The sequence below is a fragment of the Salmo trutta genome, chromosome 35, assembly GCF_901001165.1.
Source record: "Salmo trutta chromosome 35, fSalTru1.1, whole genome shotgun sequence".
Taxonomy (NCBI): Eukaryota; Metazoa; Chordata; class Actinopteri; order Salmoniformes; family Salmonidae; genus Salmo; species Salmo trutta.
The window spans coordinates 18,622,309-18,646,468 of NC_042991.1; the positions used below are offsets into that span (position 1 = coordinate 18,622,309).

Genomic DNA, 24,160 nt, shown 5'->3' on the forward strand with positions numbered 1-24,160 from the left:
GCTTCTACTTTTAAAGATCCATCTCTCCAGAAATAAGTCCCTCACTGTTGCCGCTTGTTATAGACCCCCCTAAGCTCCCAGCTGTGCCCTGGACACCATATGTGAATTGATTGCCCCCAATCGATCATCAGAGTTCGTACTGCTAGGTGACCTAAATTGGGATATGCTTAACACCCCGGCCGTCCTACAATCTAAGCTAGATGCCCTCAATCTCACACAAATTATCAAGGAACCTACCAGGTACAACCCCAAATCCGTAAACATGGGCACCCTCATAGATATAATCCTGACCAATTTGCACTCTGAATACACCTCTGCTGTTTTCAACCAGGATCTCAGCGATCACTGCCTCATTGCCTGCGTCCGTTATGGGTCCGCGGTCAAACGACCATCCCTCATCACTGTCAAACGCTCCTTAAAACCTCTGCGAGCAGGCCTTTCTAATCGACCTGGCCCGGGTATCCTGGAAGGATATTAACCTCATCTCGTCAGTAGAGGATGCCTGTTTGTTCTTTAAAAGTGCTTTCCTCACCATCTTAAATAAGCATGCCCCTTTCAAAAAATGTAGAACTAAGAACAGATATAGCCCTTGGTTCACTCCAGACTTGACTGCCCTTGACCAGCACAAAAACACCCTATGGCGTACTGCACTAGCATCGAATAGTCCCCGCGACATGCAACTTTCAGGAAAGTCAGGAACCAATACACACACTCAGTTAGGAAAGCAAAGGCTAGCTTTTTCAAACAGAAATTTGCATCCTGCAGCACTAATTCCCAAAAGTTTTGGGACACTGTAAAGTCCATGGAGAATAAGAGTACCTCCTCCCAGCTGCACACTGCACTGACACCAGCTGCACACTGTCACCACCGATAAATCCACGATAATCGAGAATTTCAATAAGCATTCCTCTACGGCTGGCCATGCTTTCCACCTGGCTACCCCAACCCCAGCTAACAGCTCTGCACCCCCCGCAGCAACTGGCCCAAGCCCCCCCCCCCCAATCTGGACCCTCTCTTCCAAAAATGATCCGCCGCCATTGTTGCAACCCCTATTACTAGTCTGTTCAACCTCTCTTTCATATCATGTGAGATTCCTAAAGATTGGAAAGTGGCTGTGGTCATCCCCCTCTTCAAAGGGGGAGACACTCTAGACCCAAACTGTTACAAACCTATATCCATCCTGCCCTGCCTTTCTAAAGTCTTCAAAAACCAAGTGAACAAACAGATCACCGACCATTTTGAATCGCGACCAGTTTGACTCTTTTCTCTGTATATATCAATGATGTCGCTCTTGCTGCGGGTGATTCTTTGATCCACCTCTACGCAGACGACACCATTCTGTATACATCTGGCCCTTCTTTGGATGGACACTGTGTTAACAAACCTCCAAACGAGCTTCAAAGCCATACAACACTCCTTCCGTGGCCTCAAACTGCTCTTAAATGCTAGTAAAACAAAATGCATGCTCTTCAACCGATCGCTGCTCGCACCCACACGCCCGACTAGCATCACTACTCTGGACGGTTCTAACTTAGAATATGTGGACAACTACAAATACCTAGGTGTCTGGCTAGACTGTAAACTCTCCTTCCAGACTCACATTAAGCATCTCCAATCCAAAGTTAAATCTACAATCGGCTTCCTATTTCACAAACAAAGCCTCCTTCACTCATGCTGCCAAACATACCCTCGTAAAACTGACTATCCTGCCGATCCTTGACTTCGGCGATGTCATTTACAAAATAGCCTCCAACACTCTACTCAGCAAATTGGATGCAGTCTATCACAGTGCCATCCGTTTTGTCACCAAAGTACCATATACTACCCACCACTGCGACATGTATGCTCTCGTTGGCTGGTCCTCGCTACATATTCGTCGCCAAACCCACTGGCTCCAGATCATCTATAAGTCTTTGCTAGGTACAGTGGTCACCATAGTAACACCAACCCGTAGCACACGCTCCAGCAGGTATATTTCACTGGTCATCCCCAAAGCCAACACCTTCAACACCGCCTTTCCTTCCAGTTCTCTGCTGCCAATGACTGGAACTCATTGCAAAAATCACTGAAGTTGGAGATATATATCTCCCTCACTAACTTTAAGTGTCAGCTGTCAGAGCAGCTTACCGATCGCTGCAGCTGTACACAGCCCATCTGTAAATAGCCCATCCAACCAACTACGTACCTCATCCCCATATTTGTTTTTGTTTTTCTGCTCTTTTGCACACCAGTATTTCTACTTGCACATCCTCATCTGCACATATATCACTCTAGTGTAAATTGCTAAATTGTAATTACTTCGCCACTATTGGCCTATTTATTGCCTTATTTCATTTGCACACACCGTATACAGATTCTTCGATTGTTATTGAGTGTACTTTTGTTTATCCCATGTGTAACTCTGTGTTGTTGTTTTTGTTGCACTGCTTTGCTTTATCTTGTCCAGGTCACAGTTGTAAATCTGAACTTATTCTCAACTGGCCTGCCTGGTTAAATAATGGTGAAGTAAAAAATATACATTTTGGCAAGCCAAAACTCCGCCCATGTAAAACCTGCTGATTAGAAGGTCCTGTGTAAATTGTATTTTCAAACAGCAACTATCCGGAAATAACTCTGATCACATTTAGTCACACGTTTACCGTGTTTGTTTCATCAGCTTTTGAACAATATGATACAAAACACAGGAAAAACAGAATTGTTCCTGCATTGGGCCTTTAAAACTGATTATTTTAACTAACAACTTGGAAGTGAGAGAACATTTTAAACCAAAAGTATGACTCAAACAAACTTTCAGTTTCATAATCTGTCTGCTAGTTGCCTCACTTTTTATCCGAAGAGGCACTATGCTAAACCACAACAAAACTTTTCAGATCATATGATATGATTCCTCCAAACACAGGGGTTAGACGTTTTGTTCTGCCTATTGATTAATGTGGACAAAGGCCAGCTCTCACTGGTGGTATCAACTCACTGGACAGCCCTGTGTTCTGCTCCTCATGTATCCACGATGGAAACCCACATCTGAATGACTGAGTCCCAATGAAAACATATCTACAGGCTAAAATCACAGCTAGGCAGCCAAGGTCCTAAACCAAGTGAAGTGTAACAGAATTAGTGTAGACAGACAGAGCCGTGGAGGTTAGGCCTGGCTACTATGGCTGGTTTCTAGAGTTTTCCGCTAGACTTCTATCCCATTTGCCCTGAGTAAGGTCTGATTCTAAAGCCTGCGAGCGAGTGGCATCTCTTTCTGTAGATATCTTTTGCTGTGACATCTCTTTGTTGTCTGCTCTAATAATAACTGCTTCATATAGCAACACTTAATCATGATGATGACGTTTAGAATAAAACGAAACCAGTTATTCAAAAGGCCTAGCTGTTTCATGTCAAACTCAATCCATATCAACCTCACATCATGTTACCTTCATTTTTTGTGCCCCTATTTGTGTGAGCTAAAACAGAGCATACACTACCCACTACCAGTGTAACCACTGGGCAGAAAAACTGGTTGAATCAATGTTGTTTCCACGTCATTTCAAAATAATAAAAACTAGATGTTGACCTGAAATCTGTTCACAGTGGGGTGTGAGTAGCAGTGGTGTAAAGTACTTAAGTAAAAATACTTTAAAGCACTACTTAAATAGTTTTTTGGGGTATCTGTACTTTACTTTACAATTTATATTTTTGACAACTTTTACTTTTATTTCACTACATTCCTAAAGAAAATGATGTACTTTTTACTGCATACATTTGCTCTGACACCCAAAAGTACTCGTTACATTTTGAATGCTTAGCAGGACAGGACAATGGTCCATTCACACACTTATCAAGAGAACATCCCTGGTCATCCCTACTGCCTCTGATCTGGTGGACTCACTAAACACACATGCTTCGTTTGTAAATGATGTCTGAGTGTTGGAGTGTGCCTCTGTCTATCTGTAAATGATGTCTGAGTGTTGGAGTGTGCCCCTGGCTATATGTAAATGATGTCTGAGTGTTGGAGTGTCCCCCTGGCTATATGTAAATGATGTCTGAGTGTTGGAGTGTGCCCCTGGCTATATGTAAATGATGTCTGAGTGTTGGAGTGTGCCCCTGGCTATATGTAAATGATGTCTGAGTGTTGGAGTGTGCCCCTGGCTATATGTAAATGATGTCTGAGTGTTGGAGTGTGCCCCTGGCTGTATGTAAATTATGTCTGAGTGTTGGAGTGTGCCCCTGGCTATATGTAAATGATGTCTGAGTGTTGGAGTGTGCCCCTGGCTATATGTAAATGATGTCTGAGTGTTGGAGTGTGCCCCTGGCTATATGTAAATGATGTCTGAGTGTTGGAGTGTGCCCCTGGCTATATGTAAATGATGTCTGAGTGTTGGAGTGTCCCCCTGGCTATATGTAAATGATGTCTGAGTGTTGGAGTGTGCCCCTGGCTATATGTAAATGATGTCTGAGTGTTGGAGTGTCCCCCTGGCTATATGTAAATGATGTCTGAGTGTTGGAGTGTCCCCCTGGCTATATGTAAATGATGTCTGAGTGTTGGAGTGTCCCCCTGGCTATATGTAAATGATGTCTGAGTGTTGGAGTGTCCCCCTGGCTATATGTAAATGATGTCTGAGTGTTGGAGTGTCCCCCTGGCTATATGTAAATGGTGTCTGAGTGTTGGAGTGTGCACATGGCTATATGTAAATGATGTCTGAGTGTTGGAGTGTCCCCCTGGCTATATGTAAATGATGTCTGAGTGTTGGAGTGTGCCCCTGGCTATATGTAAATGATGTCTGAGTGTTGGAGTGTCCCCCTGGCTATATGTAAATGATGTCTGAGTGTTGGAGTGTGCCCCTGGCTATATGTAAATGATGTCTGAGTGTTGGAGTGTCCCCCTGGCTATATGTAAATGATGTCTGAGTGTTGGAGTGTCCCCCTGGCTGTCCATAAATCACAAAAACAAGAAAATGGAGATGTCTAGTTTGCTTAATATAAGGAATTTTAAATGATTCATACTTTTACTTTTGACACTTAAGTATATTTTAGCAATTACATTTACATTTGATACCTAAGTATATTTAAAACCAAATACTTTGGACTTTTACTCTAGTAGTATTTTACTGGGTGACTTTCACTTTTACTTGAGTCATTTTCTGTTAAAGTATCTTTACTTTCACTCAAGTATGATAAATGGGTACTTTTTCCACCACTGGTAAGTGCTTTGAAACCTGAAAAAAATAAAACTAATACGCACAAGAATGAGAGAATCCATCATAACAATAGGACATTGCACATTTTCATTACAGTAAATTGGGAGCTAAATCTAAGTACTATTCCTGGGGTTGGCATATTCACGTCACATTGGCGTTTTTATCATCACGGCAGTAACTCATCATGACTAAAAGACAGAATCATGACTAAATAGTAAACACACACATGCACACACACAGATGCACAAACATGGGCGCGCGTGCAACACACACACGTTTTGTTGTCAGGATTTATATGATAGGCTTAAACTAGATGTTGTAATGCACAATAACAAAACATGTTTATTGCTGTTATTGCATTTAGCGCCATTGCCATAAAAATAGTAGTAAAATGGTTCAGCGGTGGGCTTCTAATGTGGAAAACATGAGTCATCTGTTAAAAAACTGACAGAACATCAGGATCTAAATATATATCTCTGTGTGTGTGTGTGTGTGTGTGTGTGTGTGTGTGTGTACATATACTTATAGAGTAAGCAAAATGTGAAAATGTATTTCAGAAAACAAGAGTGCAGCTGCTCTGAGAAAAAAAGAAGAGCAAAACACAGACAATGAGATAAAGAAAACATCCTGGGTGTTTTCATAGGTTTGTTACTATCCAAACAACGTTCTCTTAAAATGAAGGCTGTGTGATCTAACAGGGGAATGATTTGATCTCGGGATGTCGTTATCCTAATCACATCATCTCGGGTACCCACGGGCCACGGATAGTTCCTTAATAATTGTGATTCATGTGATTCCAATGTTGCAACAAAAAAGGCAACTGACTTGCGCGCATCAGCAGCCGAGAAGAGGGGGAGCCTTTTTAGTGGGTGTGAGCTTTTAATGACTCTAACACTCGCCCAACAAAAATGAGGAGTCTGTACAGCGCTGGAAGAAACAAAACATATTGTAGCTGACAGCCTAGTAACACAGCAGGCCCGTTTCGCAACTGAGGGTGGGCGGTATCAACAACTGGAGGTAGGACACTGACTGTCTGTAGCATACCATACCATGACGTGCTAGCATTTCTGAATGACCAGGCTCCGGTCTAGAGAACAATATTACACTTACCAGGTCTATGAATGTTAAAAACTTCCAGCTCCCGCCATATGTTTGATGCGCGGGCATGTCAATTGCTTTATAATTGCAGAGGATGGAGAAATAGGACAGGAGGATGGCTACCCTTAGCACCTGAGATGGGATGAGCGCCATGTTTTTTCTCCGTTTTTTTTGTCTCGTCTCCTGCTATATCCTCCTGTCAGATTGATGCTGCGGGTCTCGCACAGTGCAGGGGGGTCGTTGCCTCGGAGAAGGGATTCAGACAGAGGAGGTTGCGTACGAGATGTGAACGTGAGGAAAGGGATGAGGAGGAGGGGTGTTGCCATAGAAACAGAACGCAGCCTCTCCAAGACGAGGAGGAGCAGACCACTGTGTGATGCTCTGCATACATACAGAGGCTCCTTCAATGATGTCTTTATAGTCTGGTCAATGGTTTTGGCTAGTCTAGTATAATAGTGGAATAATGCTAATGTATTCAACATTTCTACTGAGGCCATTGCATCTTTGCACATGCATATAGTTCAAATGTGCTCAACAATTTATTATAACTAAATATGTATATATATATTCTTAATTTGGGGGCTTTTAAGCAATAAAAAATGTCAACACAAAATGAACGTTGTGTTCTAACACAAGACTGTGCTTGTCCCTCCAATTGAATAGAAAACACTGTCTTCCTTCTGACATACTTACATTCTGTTTCAGGATAGAGACAGTTACAGGTTAATGTTTGTTGCTCCAGCCGAGACATTCTGATATGTTATGATTAGCTGTTATGATTAGCTGTAGCTTACTATTACTAGAAGCATTTTACAACTCTACAATGGTCTCTAGGACACAAGGCCAACTGATGGTGCTTAGATTATATCTGTTTACTACTTTATTGGCAGTCTTCAGGATCCCAAGGCTGTTATAAGTTAGATATTGTGTTATTAATACCGTCACTGGGTTTTCATATTTTATTGATCCCGTAAAAGTACAGTACTTTAACCAAAGCAAAGCACCATTTAGGGACTGAGGGCATGACCAGAAGAATATCAAAGTGTTGTGTGACTCTTCGGAGCTAAGAGAATAGGCCTGGGAAATAAGAGGGCATCAAGCGCATCAGATCAGACACCATTCTGGAACAGAAAAACACCTAGGTTTTTCCCACTGACACATTGACTGCGTCACACAGTATTACCGTAATCTATAATTGCCAGCTCCAGTCTCAAAGCTTTTTGAGAGATGTCAGGCTGCGGCAGACTAACTCTCCCCCCTGTTAAAATCAGTATTAAGTTACGATAAGGCAGCCACAGAGGTTTATTCTATAAAAATCCCTCGCTAGAGACAGACAAATGGTTTCCAATCCCAGCTATTAAGAGGATAGAGAACTGGGGATTACAGGCTCTGGCTTCTGTCCCCCCCAAAGTCAGCACAAGATTGGAAGACTGACTTGGGCAGGCAGGCAGAGATGGTATGGATGGATGGCCTATCCTGGTATAACCCTGGTGAGAGGCTTTGTGGGTCTGAATATGAGTCCTGCCTCATTCGGTAACACAAACGCTCCCAACTACCAATAATGCATCATTTCTACATTTTGGATCTAATACACTGAGTTACTCAAACATTCTGTCAGGAACATTCACTTCATGTAGAGTGCAGAAAACCTTCTGAATTGTTCTGCAAGTGTTCTTGGCCTGCTGCAGAGTTGCAGGGGTCTGCTGGAGTGCATGCGCTGGCTTTTGACGGTTTGTGGTTAGCCGTGGGGTGTTTGCTTGAGAGTTTCCAGTGTCAACGCCTGCTTTAAAGTAGAGGAGCTGATTCGCAGCTAGCTATTGCACACTCATCCAATTTGCTGTGCACTCTCAGTGCACTCGGTGGATACAGCCGAAATCGTCCCTCTTCTCACTGGGATGTATTGGCTGGCGAGAGGCTTCTGTGGCCTGTGCTGGGTGAACACAGCATGGGCTCCGTCTCATGTTTGGATATGATCTAGGAGTATAACCATTGACATGTTAAAGCAGTGGAACAGTTTTGAGTATTGTTTTATGGCGGGCCTATAAAGGCCAGTAGGTGTGGGTCTAGTACTCTAGACTCTGTCTATCACATCCACATACTGTGGCCTTTCTGTCTCTGTTCTTTCTCTTTGAATATGTTGTTCATTCTATGTTAACTGTAGATACCCAACCCAACACACTACAAGAACCAGACTGGGATTACGCCATAGATGTTGTGCAGCCTAAATGTGGCTGTCACAAATCCCCATCAGGTTAACTAGGGAATTTCAGTCCTTAATCCACTCGACATCTGTCCTCATCCAAGCATCCGTCTTTAATGACTCCCCCTCGCCTCAGATAAATCTCCACAAACAACACACGAGAGGATGTCCATCTCATCCAAGTCATCTTTCATTATCCCCCACTAGCTGAGCTGTGTAGGAAAGGTCGGACTAATCCTCTGGCAGCCAGGGCAAGGCTGTGTCTTGACTGGCACTACAGAGGACATAAACCCTCCCTCACCTCTCCTCTCCTCACCCTTCCCTATAGATTTCAACACACACATATACAACATGCAAGTGACTTAGCTCTCTCTCTCTCTCTCTCTCTCTCTCTGTGAGCTGGCTGGCTGGCTAGCTAGCTGGCACATCATGTCAAGGGCCTAAAAATAGGCCTCCAAGCCTCATTAAGGCCTTAAGTTTGTTTGCCTCGATATAATGCCCATGCACAAACGCTGGCAGCCATTGGCCTGGGTGTTTGTGTCTGTTTGCAAACATCAAAGTCTGGCCAATCAATCTAATGAGGAGAATGAGGACACACATCTGTTCTCTCGTTCCTGTCTTTTACCTCCATCCCAATGTTTCTAATCAGAGGTCCCCATGGTAAAACTGCTGCTTTAATCCAGATTGGTAATGATAAAGAAATATTTATTTCTCTATTTAGTCGGGGGCAAACGCTTCCAGATTTAAACAGGGGTGGTTTACATAATAACACCCCCCAGACAGTTTGATGAGGGAATATGGGCGATAAATGAGTCCTTTAAGTGGAGTGGTTATAGCCAAGCCCAATGTGGAACATCATCCATGTGGACACGCTACACGCTTGGTTGGTTTATTACTGCGTTACAATCCTGAAGGAGGGTGAGTGTTTTTCGATTTTGAATCGGATAATGGTTTTTATGGTTTTAACCTTTGACTTTGATCATGGCTTTCATGTCTGTCTGTATTTTGCACCCTAGTGAAATTAGTATCACCAACCTTGTGGGGGTAGGATTAGTGATGAAGAGCACTGCCAAGGGTCTCCCTGCCTGCCTCATGTGTTCTGATTAGAATGGCTCATTTGATGAGATAAAGATGTCATGAGACACGCGGCAGAGCAGAACGCTAATTGTCCCCAAGCCTCTGACTGGCTTGAATGGGAGTGTTGCATGTTGTACCTACTTCTGTCTGCTTTCAGCATCAGTCTGATGACACTGTTTAAAGGATGTGGTTTCTGAATAAAGCTCACTGTATCATATTCCTGGACACATAGTCATGCCACAATTTCCATGTTTAGTTGTTTTCTTTATAGAAGACTGTCAGTGACACCAGAGGAGAGGGGCCTCAGCCATGCACCTGTCGTGAGGAACGGAGCGAGGCATTGTCAGAGGAGCGTGTCTATACCCTTGGATTTTGATGGAGAGGTGTGAAAAGGCCGTAGGCTGCCAATAGGAAGGTAAACATGTGTGTTTGTGCAGGAGAATGGCTGATTACGCAAGAGCGCCACAAAAAGAAAGTGTAGCTTGCACAAACACCAGGCTGTAAAAGCTTCAGAGACAAACAAAGGTGACACGGAATGGGCCACAAAGAGACACTGACAGGTGAGGGTTGAATGGAAATAGCATTCTCATAACCTGCCTGTTACATCAAACCTTCTGTGGTGTATGTTTGTCTGTATAAGGACAGAACCTTATCTTTTATCTAGCGGCACTGGACTGTGCTGGCTCTCTATCTGTTCAATTACTAGGTTACTAGTATGGCCTCTCCTTATTTTTACACGACAAAGTTCCTAATAAAACCGGGGATTTGCTCAAATGGAAAGAGCAATCACTTTGTGGAAAATATTATTCACAGCGACAGGGTGATATTAATATAGAAAATATGTATTTTGTCTGTCAGGGCTATCCCTCCACAACCACAGTATGACATTATAGCACATTTACGAATCCCATCTGGATAATAAACAGAGAGATCTCATTAGCTAAAAGTATACTGGCTGCTGTTGCCGGTTATGAGCTGCCGTTCTTGCCATCAGGAAGGGTCGTCTGCAGTGCACACAATTTTACTACGCGTAGATTAAAACAATTTAATTTGTCCTGCTCCTGCTGGAGCTCAGGGAAAATATATGACTGTGCTGAAAGGTGTAGAGATTAAACTGGCATGTCACTGTGTCTCAGCTATATGCCAGCAAGCTTAATCACCACCTGTAAAACATCTCAGCCTGGAATTGGTTCTTCTCAGTCTGCAATTAACATTGTCTTTAGAAGTGACTTTAAAGCCTTGCAGTATCATGCTTTACATGCTCACTGAGAGGATTGCAACGATGGGTGCCATGTTCAATTATTTTGTCTAGACTAAATCACATAAATGATCTAAGAGGGTCCTATTGCCTAGACTGTTCTGATTTCACAGCAGCCACGTTGAAGCTTGTGTATCACGCGAGAAGTGATCAGCTTGTTAAAACCAGATATGAGAAAATGTCATATTAATACTGTTGAATATTACAGATAGACCGATACCTATAGATCTGAAGGGTGTTTAACACAGTGTAGTGACAGACTATATATTAGAATAAACTCAATGTATTGTTGATGAAGGTTAAACAATCCTAAATAGAAGGGGTGGGAACTCCGGCATGGGACTATTTGACAGGAAAGACAAATCCTAACGGGATCAGTGGCTGTGTCCTGTAATTTGGAGAATATGTTGACCCGGCTGATCCCAGGCAAGCAGAGCAAGCTGCCAAGTCCTGGGTGGAAAGCATCCCTCTGCCAGGCTGCTATGTATTACCACTTTCTGTCACTTTCTGTCAGTTTCCTACTTCAAACACAGCACAGTCCCTGGAGTTTAAGAGGTGCTGGCAGTAGCTGGATTTTTATCTCCCGAAATGTTCCACTGTGGGAAACTTTGCCTAGGCAACAAGAGCCCCAGTGTCCGGAGGTTGTAAATAAAAAACAAGATGCGGCCCGTTTCAGAGGAAGAGGGGGCACACTGGCTCCCAGAACAGGAGCGGGTGTCTCTGACCTCACAACCTTGATGGGTACGTCAAAACATTCCCCCACTCAAACAAACTACAAGGAAAGAATAGCCAAGAGCATATTTTGATTCATATGTAGTTTGATTCTTGGAGCACTAGAACAATAGCAAGTGAACAGAAGTGAACAGCTATCAACCTATCAACAAATGATGAGGGGGTTATTTTATTTCTGACATTTGAAGTTGTATCAGGAGAAGTCAGATCAGTCATGCTGACACTGTTTGGGATTTCTCTAGTAACACAGACTGTCTGCTCTGTACCTATTTGGAACTTCAATCTACAGGAACTCTTAAGGTCAGAGTCAGTATTCTAGTTCGACCACTAGGGGTCTTGGTTTAGCTCTGTCCGGTAAAAGAGTGAATACATTACAGTTACCTATCTGAGAGCCTTTCAACAGGCCTTCTATTGAACGTAGGGCACGGTAAGTGTCATTTTTGTTAACATTTTCCATTTGGTGTGCTATTTCATGACTCAACACAATTATGCAACTGCCATTCAAGCAATAGTGTTGAATAAACTGACAACTCTTGGTATGCAAAAGTGAAAATACTACCCCATTGAATAATAACAAATGAATTGAATTGAAAATGTTTCATATTTGTTTGTGTCTATCCTATCAGTGAGAAGTGTTGTCCCTTTCTCAGGTACGTCTGAAACATGGGTTGTTTGATCGTAGTCACCCGTCCGCCTAGGGCAGTTTTTACTGGCTGTTTTACAGCCTGGGAGCAAGAGATGAAAGCAGCTCTTCCTTGAGGATTCACCACTGGCCACCAGTCATGCTGCGTTAGTGCCCTGTCTTATCACTCACACAAAATGACCTTTGTCATAGTGTAGCACATGTACAATATATCCTTATGTCTTTTCCTGGCAGCGAGAGATAGAGAGGTGAAGCTGAGATTCCAGGGACTGTGTGACACAGCGCTGAGTGTTAGAGCTAATCAGAGGAGCTGAACTTGCACAATAGCTGCAAATTATTGTTGGGTACAACTAGGTGTGGAGCCTGAGAAGGCGGTGCCCATGCCCAGTGAGTAAGCACTGACAATCCATCAGCTGTCGAGACCTCATTGTTTGTTTCAGAGGCACCGGTTACAGCCACGGGACATGTGCCTGAGGGCAAGAGTGTGTGTGTGTGTGTGTGTGTGTGTGTGTGTGTGTGTGTGTGTGTGTGTGTGTGTGTGTGTGTGTGTGTGTGTGTGTGTGTGTGTGTGTGTGTGTGTGTGTGCGCATCGTTCTGAGGAACTTTATAATGCTTTCGATGATACTGCAGCAGGACAACAGGCATGGAAATGGTCTCCAGTGCCTCTGTGTGCTTCAGGAAGTGGCCTGTTTGATGACTGTGTACAATGTGTTGTGAATGGAGTGGACAGGCCTTCAATGGACATGCTGTGTTCTATCTAAACCAATACACAGCGAAGAAGACATTCAAGGGGCTTGTCTTAGGATCAGTTACAATGAGCTTAATGAGTAACAGTAAAGGCCATAGTATCATCATTTGATGTGGTTATGTATAATAAACATGGGTTTACAACTTAACATATTTTAGACCGTGTGTTAACAAGTGTGATCATCTGCTTGGTTCTTGGGCCATCATGTTTCAGTGACTAAGTCAGAGTACAAATAACTTGATCTGTGGGAATACCCTCAGGGGTCCTTGGATGAATGTCAAAATATGAGACTCTTGCAGGTACTCGTACCAGCAGCTTTGACATCACCTTCTAGGAATACTGTACCAACGGGTGCTAGATAACCCAGAGGAAAGACACTGTTCTAACATGCCTTTTGGGGTCAAGAGGACAGGTTCTTTCTCTTGGTGTTGTTTCACCAGAGATAGTTTAAGGGGTTTTAGTAGCAGTGCTGGTTAACGTTTTTAAAATGTTATGTTGGATAACGTTTTGCTTTTTTATGTATCATGTATTTATGCATGTGAGTCCTATCGAAGTATAGGTACGGTATCTCTTACTAGGCAGCCCTTGAGCAGTATGACAATATTACTCCTAGAAGACCAGCCATGATTTAAAGACAGTTAGTTTAGGGCCATGGGAGCTGATCTCCCTTGGGAATGGCTTTCTAAAGATTACAGAGAGGAGGTCTCCATGGGGAGTCCCAAGCCACAGCTGATATGATATGGCCATGAGCTACCAGAGACTGTAAGCCACTCTTGTTCTAGCTGATAATCCACTTAACTCTATATATGTACAGCGCACACACACACACACACAGGACCAGGGCCCAGGCCAAAGAAAGCATAGACTGTATTAGACACACTCACTTTCATTGAGGAGTTGTGTTACCTCGCTCCTAGAGACTGACTCGTGTTTACCAAAAGAGGATGAGTTCACTGGATGTCTCATGATGGCTGTTGTGGTAGAGGTGGTCTGCTTATTTATAGACATTCACTCTTGACATAATATCTAGAATCAAATCAATCATTTTGTGTTTGAATAATTAGGGCTCTGGAAATGACTGGAATACCCTATGTGAGGACTTTGGCCAGCAAGGCTATGTCCCTAATACTTACGTTACACTTACCTTTGTAACTACCATGTGATTGTATTGGGTTTTAGCTTCAGATAATGTAGGGTGATCCTATTGTTGTTCTATTGATGCACATGCAGTCTAACATAGGCTACATAAGTAGCATCTGGTGTTATTCTGTTTTTGTAATGCATGGTGACCAAAGTCTCATACAGATGAAACCATTAGCACCCATAGGCTTCTTCATTTCCCCCTCACTTTGTTTTTTTGCTTCTGAACTACCAATGGACTGCCGTAGACTGTTGATAATGAATGGACTTTTCATTTTAGTAGCCTAACTCATTTTGTAATTGTTTAAGGGGTTGCTGAAGTATACAGCTCAAATAGGGGATGGGGGTGGGGAAGGTTGACCTCAGGTCTCCCCACTGGAAGCCCGAGGTAGGGGGGGGCAGGGGAATCTATCAAATAGCTCATCTCTAACTTTGTACAGTACTAATGCAATTAGTAAAACCAGTCATACTACGAAATGCTACCAAATAAACCACAATTCATTCATAATACTGTGAATATATAGTTCCACAGACATATTGTATTTTTTTCTGGTTTGTGTGAAATCGTTAAAGAATAATATAAAACCAGTCTGCACACCACCAAGGTGAATTGGTTTAGTTTTGACTCTTGGTTGACAGTGTTGGGTGATGGGTAATGCATTGATGCTCGAGTGCCAAATCAACACAAACTTGTTTCTATTTGTCTCTGTTACTTCTTTTTGATATATTTTTATACACTGCTCAAAAAAATACAACACAATGTAACTCCAAGTCAATCACACTTCTGTGAAATCAAACTGTCCACTTAGGAAGCAACACTGATTGACAATAAATTTCACATGCTGTTGTGCAAATGGAATAGACAACAGGTGGAAATTATAGGCAATTAGCAAGACACCCCCAATAAAGGAGTGGTTCTGCAGGTGGGGACCACAGACCACTTCTCAGTTCCTATGCTTCCTGGCTGATGTTTTGGTCACTTTTGAATGCTGGTGGTGCTTTCACTCTAGTGGTAGCATGAGACGGAGTCTACAACCCACACAAGTGGCTCAGGTAGTGCAGCTCATCCAGAATGGCACATCAATGCGAGCTGTGGCAAGAAGGTTTGCTGTGTCTGTCAGCGTAGTGTCCAGAGCATGGAGGCGCTACCAGGAGACAGGCCAGTACATCAGGAGACGTGGAGGAGGCCGTAGGAGGGAAACAACCCAGCAGCAGGACCGCTACCTCCGCCTTTGTGCAAGGAGGAGCAGGAGAAGCACTGCCAGAGCCCTGCAAAATGACCTCCAGCAGGCCACAAATGTGCATGTGTCTGCTCAAACGGTCAGAAACAGACTCCATGAGGGTGGTATGAGGGCCCGATGTCCACAGGTGGGGGTTGTGCTTACAGCCCAACACCGTGCAGGACGTTTGGCATTTGCCAGAGAACACCAAGATTGGCAAATTCGCCACTGGCGCCCTGTGCTCTTCACAGATGAAAGCAGGTTCACACTGAGCACATGTGACAGACGTGACAGAGTCTGGAGACGCCGTGGAGAACGTTCTGCTGCCTGCAACATCCTCCAGCATGACCGGTTTGGCGGTGTGTCAGTCATGGTGTGGGGTGGCATTTCTTTGGGGGGCCGCACAGCCCTCCATGTGCTCGCCAGAGGTAGCCTGACTGCCATTAGGTACCGAGATGAGATCCTCAGACCCCTTGTGAGACCATATGCTGGTGCGGTTGGCCCTGGGTTCCTCCTAATGCAAGACAATGCTAGACCTCATGTGGCTGGAGTGTGTCGACTGGCCCGCCCGTTCCCCAGACCTGAATCCAATTGAGCACATCTGGGACATCATGTCTCGCTCCATCCACCAACGCCACGTTGCACCACAGACTGTCCAGGAGTTGGCGGATGCTTTAGTCCAGGTCTGGGAGGAGATCCCTCAGGAGACCATCCGCCACCTCATCAGGAGCATGCCCAGGCGTTGTTATTTTTGTGTGATTTTGTTGTCAGGACATTCAACTATGTAAAGAAAAAAGTATTTAATAAGATTATTTCTTTCATTCAGATCTAGGATGTGTTGTTTAAGTGTTCCCTTTTATTTTTTTGAGCAGTATATTTATATAGTTTTAAATGTTATGATTATTTATTTTTGTTGTTCCATATGTCTGAATAAAAATGACAGGTTTATTTGGGTGGGGGTGGGTTGGCGGCTGAAGGGGGAGGTTCGCCCAGGGAGCCATAGAAGCTGGAACCGCCACTGCATGCAGAATCATTTTCACTGGAATATATGAAGAGGCAGAATAAATAAACGGGTTGCATATTGTACCCAGAGAATAAAGAGTGTTTACACCATTATTGAATTACATTCACTGAGGCAACAGTGACTGTAGTGAGGCACACAGTAATTGCACCATGGTATTTTATAAGATATGCTAGAGAAATATTTTTATATGAATAGAGGCTAGAATAAATAAGTGAAAATACATCAAATTGGGCCTCGCATGAAATGTGCCCTGTCTGTTTGCGTGTCACGTCGCCGGGCGCGCCGCTGAGGGAGTTCCCTTTGTGCAGAGCTCGGTTGAGAGGGGGACGGGGCCGGATTCTCCCTGTCCCTCTCCCTCCTCACACTGCTTCGCTCCATGGCTTCTGCCTCTCTCTCTCTCTGGGCCGAGCTGGGGGATCCGATGACGTCACGTACCAAACACTGTCTCATACTCCTCTCTCTCTCTACCTCTGTCTTTCGCTCTCCCCCTCTCAGATGTTCTATTCTGGGAAGTTGTGCCAGGAATAATAGCTTCGGCGTCTTCCTCACAAACTGAAAAAAATCGTGTCGAAGAGGATGTTTTACTCCCAACTTGTCTTCATTTAGTAGCAGCATAAGGCTTTAGAATAGTCATACGGAAGTCGATCTTTTTTTGGTGCTAATTCTTGTTTAATTTTTCACTCTTGAGTCTTGGACGCTTTTATCCGACAATTAGCGAAGTGTCAAGAGCGTTGTCATAGTTTGTAATTTATTTGGGATTTTACTGGACGTGGGTTTTTGCACGGCACCTGAAGTGTGACACGGTAAGTGACTAAATAGAAGCTGTCAGTTGACTTCCATTGTACAATTTCGTTGTTTTTTAACGAAAAATCTATCGTGTTTGTTCTGTTTATTACGATAGCTATGTGGGGAATACCCAGTGCTTGCATGCAGATTAGGAATGTTGCATAATATCCTAAGGAATTTGCACAGCCAATGCAGCGGGCAAACGGCTTGTATACCTAGCTACAGTATGAAGCTGGATTCATGGCAGGAAGATTGTGTTTCTCTCTCTCTGCAGAACAGTCAAGGCCATGTACACCCCTCTGTCATTGTCACCTATCTGTATATAGTGTTGTATCCGTGTTGACTGTTGTGGTCTGTAATTCTATGTACGTCGTATGTTTCTGTGCTTGAATGTGTGTGTGTCTATGAGAGGGACGGTGGGTGGTACGCTGGCCCGTTCCGGGAATGTTCCATGACGTGTTCGCCGTCAAGATCGGGGCCCATCAAGGGGGTTCTCTGCCGCCGATCGTCTCCGTCTTTCTGGTGAAAATACAATATTAACATGAAAAAAAAGTGACTTTATTTATGTTTCGTAAATCAGACTTGGAGCCTATTAATTAGACAGATATTACGCATGGACTGGGCATGGGTTATTTATGCATCATATTACCCAGCTTTAGCCAATGCACAGAGCTAGTGATGTTAAAAGTTATAATTTTCTCCTTTGCTTATTTATTTTGTTCAATAGCCTAAATGTTATTTCCTCTCAACCATTTGCTCAACATGCATTTCTATTATCACATTTTCCTCATAGAAAACAAATATTTCAAAGGCTTTTTTATTGGAAGGTACTCTAGAGAGATCAGTTCTCTTGTGCATACAGTATCAGTCTATAAGATTATACATTTTACGTTTAACACCCCGCCTCGCTATTATTATGCTTGAACCAACTGAACCCATTTACCTGGTGTGCCCTCAAACTGTACATATTGTCACTCCATATTTCATTCCGTCTATCAGCACAGCAGAACTACCCATCAAAATGCAACAGGTTCTCCCATGAGACATTCATGTCAATGGATGTGCTCAAAACCTTTGCCTCCATGGTAACAGCCTATTAACATGGTACCCCAATTGAGTCCTATATCACCCGGTGGTAGATCTGAATCTGTTTATCCTACAATACCTTCATTTAGATATCCTACATTGCTTTATTGCAGATACAGCTATAACCTACAGTCCCATCATTGTAATTCACCTTTGTTGAGCATGATATGAATGGATATAATTCAGGTTAGCCACCACCAGCCAAAGGCAGGGAGCAGTAGAGCTGCACTGTGGATATCCATCAAGCACTGGGAATTAATTCTGAAAGACCAACCTACGTACTGTATCATCTGTCCCACGGCAGCGATGTAGGAGAGAAATGGGATATCTTTTATCATACTGCACATACATTGTAGTGTGTCTTTCGCTGTACCAGCAACCTGACTGTGAGAGGAGGACAGAGAGGTTGTGAGCCTGGAATACAGAACGGAAGCTGTATGATATTACACCATTTTACAGTAGGCACTTAGCAGTGGATGAAGAACTCTACCCATCTGTTTGTGTATGGACGTTTTCTGTTTTGTGCCTCTGGTTAGGGAGCTGGCCTATTGTGAAGCTTTCTTTCAGCTCTACTGTAGATTCATCAGTCCCAATATACCCATAAGTGGCTTTCCTGTACTGTGCAGAGACACTGTGGCTCATTTGGCACTTGCAGGTTAATGATACAGTCACACCTTCTGTGGTGGGGTAAATACATCGTCGGCTACTGTCCCTCTCTGCCTTTTGAGCTACGGCCCTGAATACACACAGAACACGGGACACAGCCTGGAAAGAGGTGGTCCACTTTGCACCTTTGTCATTGTGGAAGGTTCACTCTCACGTCGTAGTTTCAAAGGACAGCCCATGTAACACATTTAATGACTTGATATCCCAGAGAGGGATTGGAAGGCCGTGATATCTCAACCTGACTGGTGGTTCTGCGTGTATTACGTGTAGTGTATAGCTCCGGGGTGCTAGGTTATTACTGAGCGTGGATCCTAAGTATCTTCGCCTCCATAACACTCTTCAGTGATGGGAAGATGACCGTGACTCACACCTGAGCGGTGTCTGGCCTCCTCTAAATCCTCAGAGGAATCTTTCTGTCTAACGCTCTAACCTCTGTCTGTTGTCCCCCATCCCAATCTACACGGGGACTCCCACGTGATCAAATCAATTCCAATCAAATTGTATTCGTCACATGCGCCGAATACAACCGGTGTAGTAGACCTTACAGTGAAATGCTTACTTACAAGCCCTTAACCAACGGTGCGGTTTTAAGAAAAATAAGTGTTAAGAAAGTATTTACTAAAATAATTTCGCAAAAAAATTTGAGAAGAAAAAATAGAAATAGAAAAAGAATTAAAGAGCAACAATATCCCAAGTAAGATTGTGAGTTATATTACAGAATGTGTGTGTGTGTGTGTGTTTATATGTGTGTGAGGAAGAGATGGGGTTCTGATTTACTAGAAGAATGATTTCTAGTTGCGCCAATGAGTCATGATGACTCAAAGGTCCAAGCATCTGAATGATCTTCAGACTAGTCGGTCCCTTTTGATCTCACAGTTTTTCATTGTGGGTCCAAACAACGTCTTCAAATGTATGAGATGGTCAGATGGGTCAAATGGTTCGAGAGATGGGTCAGAGATGGGGACATTGTGACTGTGTGGTTGTACGATGTGTACATTTTGAGACTGTTTATCCAGGGTATATTCCAATGGGTGTTTAGGTCTGTGGTGTGGCTTGCTAGAAACGTGTTCACTTAACAATCAGCAATCAGAAGACTCAGACACCTGCATCCTACATCTGATACCGTGGAAATGTCTGGAACTGAAAATAGCACCGTTGCACACGCAGGAGCCTGACCATGGCTTAAAATCTTCACAATCATGTGATCACAATAACAAAAACAGCACTGACATCTGTGACTGTGTTCAGGTTCCCCCTCTACATTACAGAATCTCTATGTAATGCATGTGTGTAATCCCCAGCAGTGTGTATGTGACTGGGGCCCTTTGAATTATTCAGCCTGAGCTGTGGCCGTGTCACCAGCACCGTGCTCCATGCACCGCACACACTTAAATGGGCCGACTGGGTTCAGTGGCTCACCCTGCTAAGCACTCAACCTGCTCTGTGGTTTCCCCTATTAGCTGTACATGTGCACCTGCGGAGCCAGGAGGCAGTGGAGGGGAGGGGAGGGAGAGGAGGGATGAGGAAGGATGAGGAAGGAGGGGGTGGCATGTGGTGCTGACTACAGCTCCCCTGGAGCAGCAGTGGAAAGAGGAGGAAACAACACTGGTAACCAAGGCGACTCTGTCACTTTACAAGGTCACTCTACAAGGCAACTCTGTCACTCTGTTAGCCCAGTGCTAGCTCTGTTATGCTAGCGATGGGCTAACAGAATGTGACTTCTGTTGCCTTCCTCTAGTGTTAAATGGCCCATGTTTGCCTAGGGGCTGCCGGGCTGGGCATCTGGAGAAAATGAGCATCAGATGGCATTATAACAGCTGCAAATATGCTCTGTGGATGTAGCCCAGTGTGAAGTGATAGCAAGCTGTTCAAGGCTAATGGAAGCGAGAAGACCCTTTAAAAGAGAGAGAATTAGTAGAAAAATATGGTGACTAGTTTGTGTCTTGTGACAAACATTCCTTAAACGAAGAAAGGAAAACCCTGCACACATCTAATTATAGATTCTTGTCGTATTTGCTTTCTTTAACCAACAGTGTTTTCTTTGATTAAAATTGAGATTTCTAGGGTTGGGAATTGCCAGGGACCTCACGATACAATATTATCACGATACAATATTATCACGATACTTCAGTGCCGATACGATATGTATTGCGATTCGATGCTGTGATTTTATTGAGATTCAATGTTCCAAACACATTGCTGTAGAAGGACAAGAGAGCCATGAGAAAACAAGTTTTGGTCAGTCATGGAAATAAAAGTCCTGAAAACAAATGGGCTTCCTATTTAAAAAGAAGATGGAGAACAAGCTATGAAGGGAAAACACTGTCGTTTTGGTGCAGGTACAACCAAGTAGCGCAAAAAATATATATTGTGATATTGTCATAACGATACTATATATCGTCAAAAATATTATCCCGATATGCAACTGTGACCCCCCCCATCACTAATGGTTTACAGTGTAATTGGCCCCTAGCTGGGTGTCAGTGCAGACAGGAGTAGGATGGCTGGATGGGGATATTCACAGCTGAGTAATGACACTTGCACATTCACCCACACACAAGGCAATGTGTCTAAATGTGAACCCCTGTCAGTGGAGCAGGACATGACACATGACACATGCACATTCACCCACACACAGGGCAATGTGTCTAAATGTGAACCCCTGTCAGTGGAGCAGGACATGGGCACTGAGGGCGAGCAGAGGAGGCACATCAAAAGACGAGGTCAGTACAGGTGCATCAAAGCAGGTACCGAGAGACTGAAAAACAGCTTCTATCTCAAGGCCATCAGACTGTTAAATAGTCACCACTAGCCGGCCTCCTCCCAGCACCCTGCCCTGAACTGTAATCACTGTCAGTAGACAGCTACCACCGGGTTACTCTACCTGCACCTTACAGGTTGCTGCCCTATCTACATAGTCATAAGGGAACAATGGCCACTTGAAATAATGTTTACATACAGTTTTATCCACTTCATATGTATATACTGTATTCTAGTCAAGGCCTATCCTATTTAACTATTGCTGTATATTTACTATTCTATCCTATGTATTCTACAGATATACTAAATAGTCTATCCACGTACTGTTCACAATGTCTATAATGCCTATACATCCCATCGCATATATATATTTCTTAATTCCATTCTTCTACTTTTAGATCTGTGAATTGTTGTGAATTGTTTGAAATTACTGCACTGTTGGAGCTAGAAACACAAGCATTTCGCTTCACCAGAAATAACATCCGCTAAATATGTGTATGCAACCAATAAAATAGGATTTGATTTGTGACTGAGAGTAAACACACGGAGTAGTCTTTGTGTTGTTCTCGTCCTGATCCTTCTCCTGCTCCTCCTTTTCTGGGTGTCTGAAAGGAGTGTATTTCCTTGGCAAGCTGCGCCGATGCCCTGGAGGAGTGTGAGCGCTGTGTGACGTCCTCGCAAGTCGCTCTCCTTGGCTGCACAACAGGAAACACTTGTGGCCTCCCTCCTTCCTGCGCTCAGAAAGAGGTAGTCTCTTTCTTTCTTCCTCTCCCCGTCTTTCTTTCTTTTCTATGGCTTTCTGTAGCGGTAGAACCAGCTGAGACCTACTTTTATGTCCGCACTCTGCCAGCAGCCACTGCCGGAGTGTTGCTGGCTCCATTGACGCCTCCTCCGCTCCCATCCAGCCAATCAGACCACAGCTGTTTATGCTGAAGAAATGTGATCGTTCTTTGCTCCAGCCTCTGAGCAGCGAGCAGCGCTAGAAGCAGAGCGAGAGAGAGAGAGAGAGCGAGCGCGCAGGCGGGCTAGAGAAAGAGGGAGGGCTGCAGACAGTAGAAGGGAATAAGCTCCTCTTAGAGCCGTTTGAGCGGCGCTCGTAGAGGCTTGTGAGACTCGGACGGTGAGGCTGTGATTTCTACCCCTCTCCCCCGAGGCTCCCCAGCGCTGGAGGGATGCAGAGGACACCGTGTCAGGTGGGCTGCTTGGGGGGGGGGGGGGGGAGGGGGGGGCTTGGCAATTGAATACTGCTGAATATTGTTGGGAGAGACATAGAGATGAAGGGAGCGAGATGATGAGAGATATAGGGAGTGGGCGATACAGAGAGAGAGAGAGAGCTCTTGTCACCTGCCTCATCAGTGTAGGGGGTGAGGTGACATCAGAGGACAGAGAGGGTCTCTCACGCACGGTGGTTGAGACTCCACCACGCCACCCAAAGGAGAAAGAGGAGCGTGGCAGACTGACAGGCACAGATACACAGAGGAACAATGTGGAGAGTCCACTGTTCACTTTGGGCAGAATATACATGACTACCAAATACCTTTTAGTTGTCATTTTTATTTAACACTTTCACAGTGTTTGTCTAGGTGTCGTCTTTGTGCATGGTCATGCACATTTAGCCACTAGTCTGTATATTCCTGACAGCTTCGTATCTCTCTCCCGATCACAGGGCGTGTGAAGAGGGTGTGTGCCTGGATAGGCTTGCCAGGACTGTCAGGGAGAAGTCGTCTGTCAAATCCCAGAGGTACGTTCCCGTACTGTAATCTACTGTATCTCTACTGTACTCTACTGTATCTGTACTGTGCTCTACTGTAGTCTACTGTATCTATACTGTACTCTACTGTATCTGTACTGTGCTCTACTGTAGTCTACTGTATCTGTACTGTACTCAACTGTATCTGTACTGTGCTCTACTGTACTCTACTGTATCTGTACTGTACTCTACTGTATCTGTACTGTGCTCTACTGTAGTCTACTGTATCTATACTGTACTCAACTGTATCTGTACTGTGCTCTACTGTACTCTACTGTATCTGTACTGTGCTCTACTGTAGTCTACTGTATCTATACTGTACTCTACTGTATCTGTACTGTGCTCTACTGTACTCTACTGTATCTGTACTGTGCTCTACTGTATCTATACTGTACTCTACTGTATCTCTACAGTACTCGGCGGTACTCTACTGTATCTATACTGTACTCTACTGTATATATGCTGTATCTCTACAGTACTCTACTGTATCTATACTGTTCTCTACAGTACTCTACTGTATCTATACTGTATCTATACTGTATCTATACTGTACTCTACTGCACTCTACTGTATCTATACTGTACTCTACTGTACTCTACTCTATATATACTGTACTCTACTCTACTGTACTCTACTGTATCTATACTGTACTCTACTGTATCTATACTGTACTCTACTCTACTGTACTCTACAGTATCTATACTGTACTCTACTCTACTGTATCTATACTGTACTCTACTGTATCTATACTGTACTCTACTCTACAGTACTCTGCTGTATTTATTCTGT

The 24,160-nt window shown here is 43.9% G+C and overlaps 2 protein-coding genes across 6 annotated transcripts in view; one reads left to right on the forward strand and one right to left on the reverse strand.

The window, feature by feature from the left end:
* Positions 1-6,637, reverse strand: part of aig1 (androgen-induced 1 (H. sapiens)) — a 51,204-nt gene extending 44,567 nt beyond the window's left edge. For both annotated transcript variants that reach the window (XM_029733673.1, XM_029733675.1), the window contains exon 1: positions 6,294-6,637. In XM_029733673.1, the coding sequence (XP_029589533.1) occupies positions 6,294-6,434 (141 nt within the window). In that variant the 5' untranslated portion in view covers positions 6,435-6,637. The remainder of the gene's footprint in view (positions 1-6,293) is intronic.
* A 10,043-nt stretch (positions 6,638-16,680) lies between these two features.
* LOC115174787 (transcription factor HIVEP2) overlaps positions 16,681-24,160 on the forward strand; it is a 95,922-nt gene continuing 88,442 nt past the window's right edge. For 2 of the 4 annotated variants that reach the window (XM_029733681.1, XM_029733686.1), the window contains exons 1-2: positions 22,456-22,814; positions 23,288-23,362. The gene's annotated coding sequence lies outside the window, so the exon portion shown is untranslated. Of the gene's footprint in view, positions 17,127-22,278; positions 22,369-22,455; positions 22,815-23,287; positions 23,363-24,160 lie in introns of those variants that run through there. The other 2 variants (XM_029733682.1, XM_029733683.1) reach the window with 2 other exon arrangements.